This window comes from Garra rufa, chromosome 1, assembly GCF_049309525.1.
Source record: "Garra rufa chromosome 1, GarRuf1.0, whole genome shotgun sequence".
Taxonomy (NCBI): Eukaryota; Metazoa; Chordata; class Actinopteri; order Cypriniformes; family Cyprinidae; genus Garra; species Garra rufa.
In genome coordinates, this window is record NC_133361.1 from 105,684,879 (window position 1) to 105,686,771 (window position 1,893).

The 1,893-nt window shown below is 37.6% G+C and overlaps 1 protein-coding gene across 1 annotated transcript; it reads left to right on the top strand.

Annotated features, from left to right (window-relative positions):
* Positions 1 to 230: 230 nt before the first annotated feature.
* LOC141341246 (uncharacterized) lies at positions 231 to 1,506 on the top strand. Its single transcript, XM_073846398.1, has one exon. The coding sequence runs from the start codon at positions 233 to 235 to the stop codon at positions 1,127 to 1,129; it is 897 nt and encodes a 298-aa protein (XP_073702499.1). The 5' UTR covers positions 231 to 232; the 3' UTR covers positions 1,130 to 1,506.
* The last annotated feature ends 387 nt before the right edge of the window (positions 1,507 to 1,893 follow it).

The following is a 1,893-nucleotide window of genomic DNA, read 5'->3' on the forward strand; positions in this document are numbered from 1 at the left end:
CTGGTCTTCATTTACCATTGGCTACTTGGTGAAAAAGATGCCAATAAGCCACAGATTTTAAATGTACAATCTTTATGTTGTTTTACATTCCATTTAATGTGAAATAGTTTATTGTCAAATAGTTAGTTTTTTTTTATTAATTGGCAGCACTAGTCTAAGTGTTTTGATGTCTGTTGCTTTGTGCCATTAAACTGCTGTTAATTTTCATTTTTCTTATTTGACCTCAGACCTGATGGCACTGAAAGAGGAGAGTCAAGAACTCAATGAAACAGAAGAGAAAGATCAAAATGAGGAACATGATTTCAAAACTGAAGAAAAATCAGTTAGTTGCTCACAGAATAAAAAGACTTCCTCACCAGAAATAAATAAGAAACCACACACTACAAACCTTAATTCTAACATGAGAATTCAGACTGGAGAGAGACCTTACAGCTGCCAACAGTGTGGGAAGAGTTTTACAAAGAAAAATAACTTTACTGTCCACATGAGAGTTCACACTGGAGAGAAACCTTTCATCTGCAAATTTTGTGGGAAGAGTTTTACACAGAAACATTACCTTACTGTCCACATGAGAGTTCACACTGGAGAAAAGCCTTTCATCTGCAAACTGTGTGAGAAGAGTTTCACATGTAATAGAAAACTTAAGACTCACATGAGAAGTCACTCTGAAGAGAATCCATTCCAGTGTGATCAATGTGGAAAGAGTTTTACTCTGAAATGTAATCTATATTGCCACATGAGAATTCACACTGGAGAGAAACCTTACTCCTGCAAACTGTGTGGGAAGAGTTTCTCACGAAGTGGAGTTCTTAAGACTCACATGAAAATTCACACTGGAGAAAAGCCTTTTACCTGCCCTCAGTGTGGAAAGAGTTTCAAGTATAAAGTAAGTCTTAAGATTCACTTGAGCATTCACACTGGAGAGAAACCTTACACCTGTGAACAGTGTGGAAAGAGTTTCACACATAAAGTAAACCTTAAGGTTCACATGACAGTTCACACTGGAGAGAAACCGTACAAGTGTGTTCAGTGTGAGAAGAGTTTCACACGTCAAAGCAGCCTGATAAATCATGTGCAAACTCATTCTGGAAAGAAACTGACGTTTTCTTCAATGCAAGAAGAGGTTTAGAAAATTAGCCATTTCTACAATAATCTACACATGCCTTTGAAATACATACAATTGTAGTACTAAAGTACCAAAATTAATATCAAAATTACTAAAACATTGTTTAAGAGTGTACTGAGAAAAAAGGTGTGTGAAATCTAGTCAGTGTTCACACCGGAACTGAATGTGGATTACATCTGGTCACCTTCATGCATCCTTCATATCTTTTTGTTTCACCACAAGGCTTTTTTGTTTTGTTTGTGTACTTCTGAGGCCATACCAGACCAAATCTTCAAATTGTGACTATGTAGAGCAGTGTTTCTCAACTCCAGTCCTCGGGACCCACTGCTCTGCACATTTTGTATGTTTCTGAGTCTGACACACTCAGTTCAGTTCATGAATCTTTCTACTAATGAGCTGATGATCAAAATCAGGTGCCTTAAATGAGGAAGACATACAAAATGTGCAGAGCAGTGGGTCCCGAGGACTGGAGTTGAGAAACACTGATGTAGAGTATGTCACTCAATTCCATGTGTTGATCTCTCTGAATCAAAATATTACTAATTATAATAATACAGCATTTTTTCTGTTGCTAAATTACACAATTCGGTCATTTTTAACAATACACTGCTCACACAGTGAGTAAAACTATTCAAAAATAGCTGTACAGACAGTTCAGGGAGCCATTGTTGATCAGGAAGCTCAGAAAGCCATGGCAGATCATGGAGCTCAGGAAGCCATGGTGGATCAGACAGTTCAGGAAGCCATTGTGGATCATGGAGTTTGGA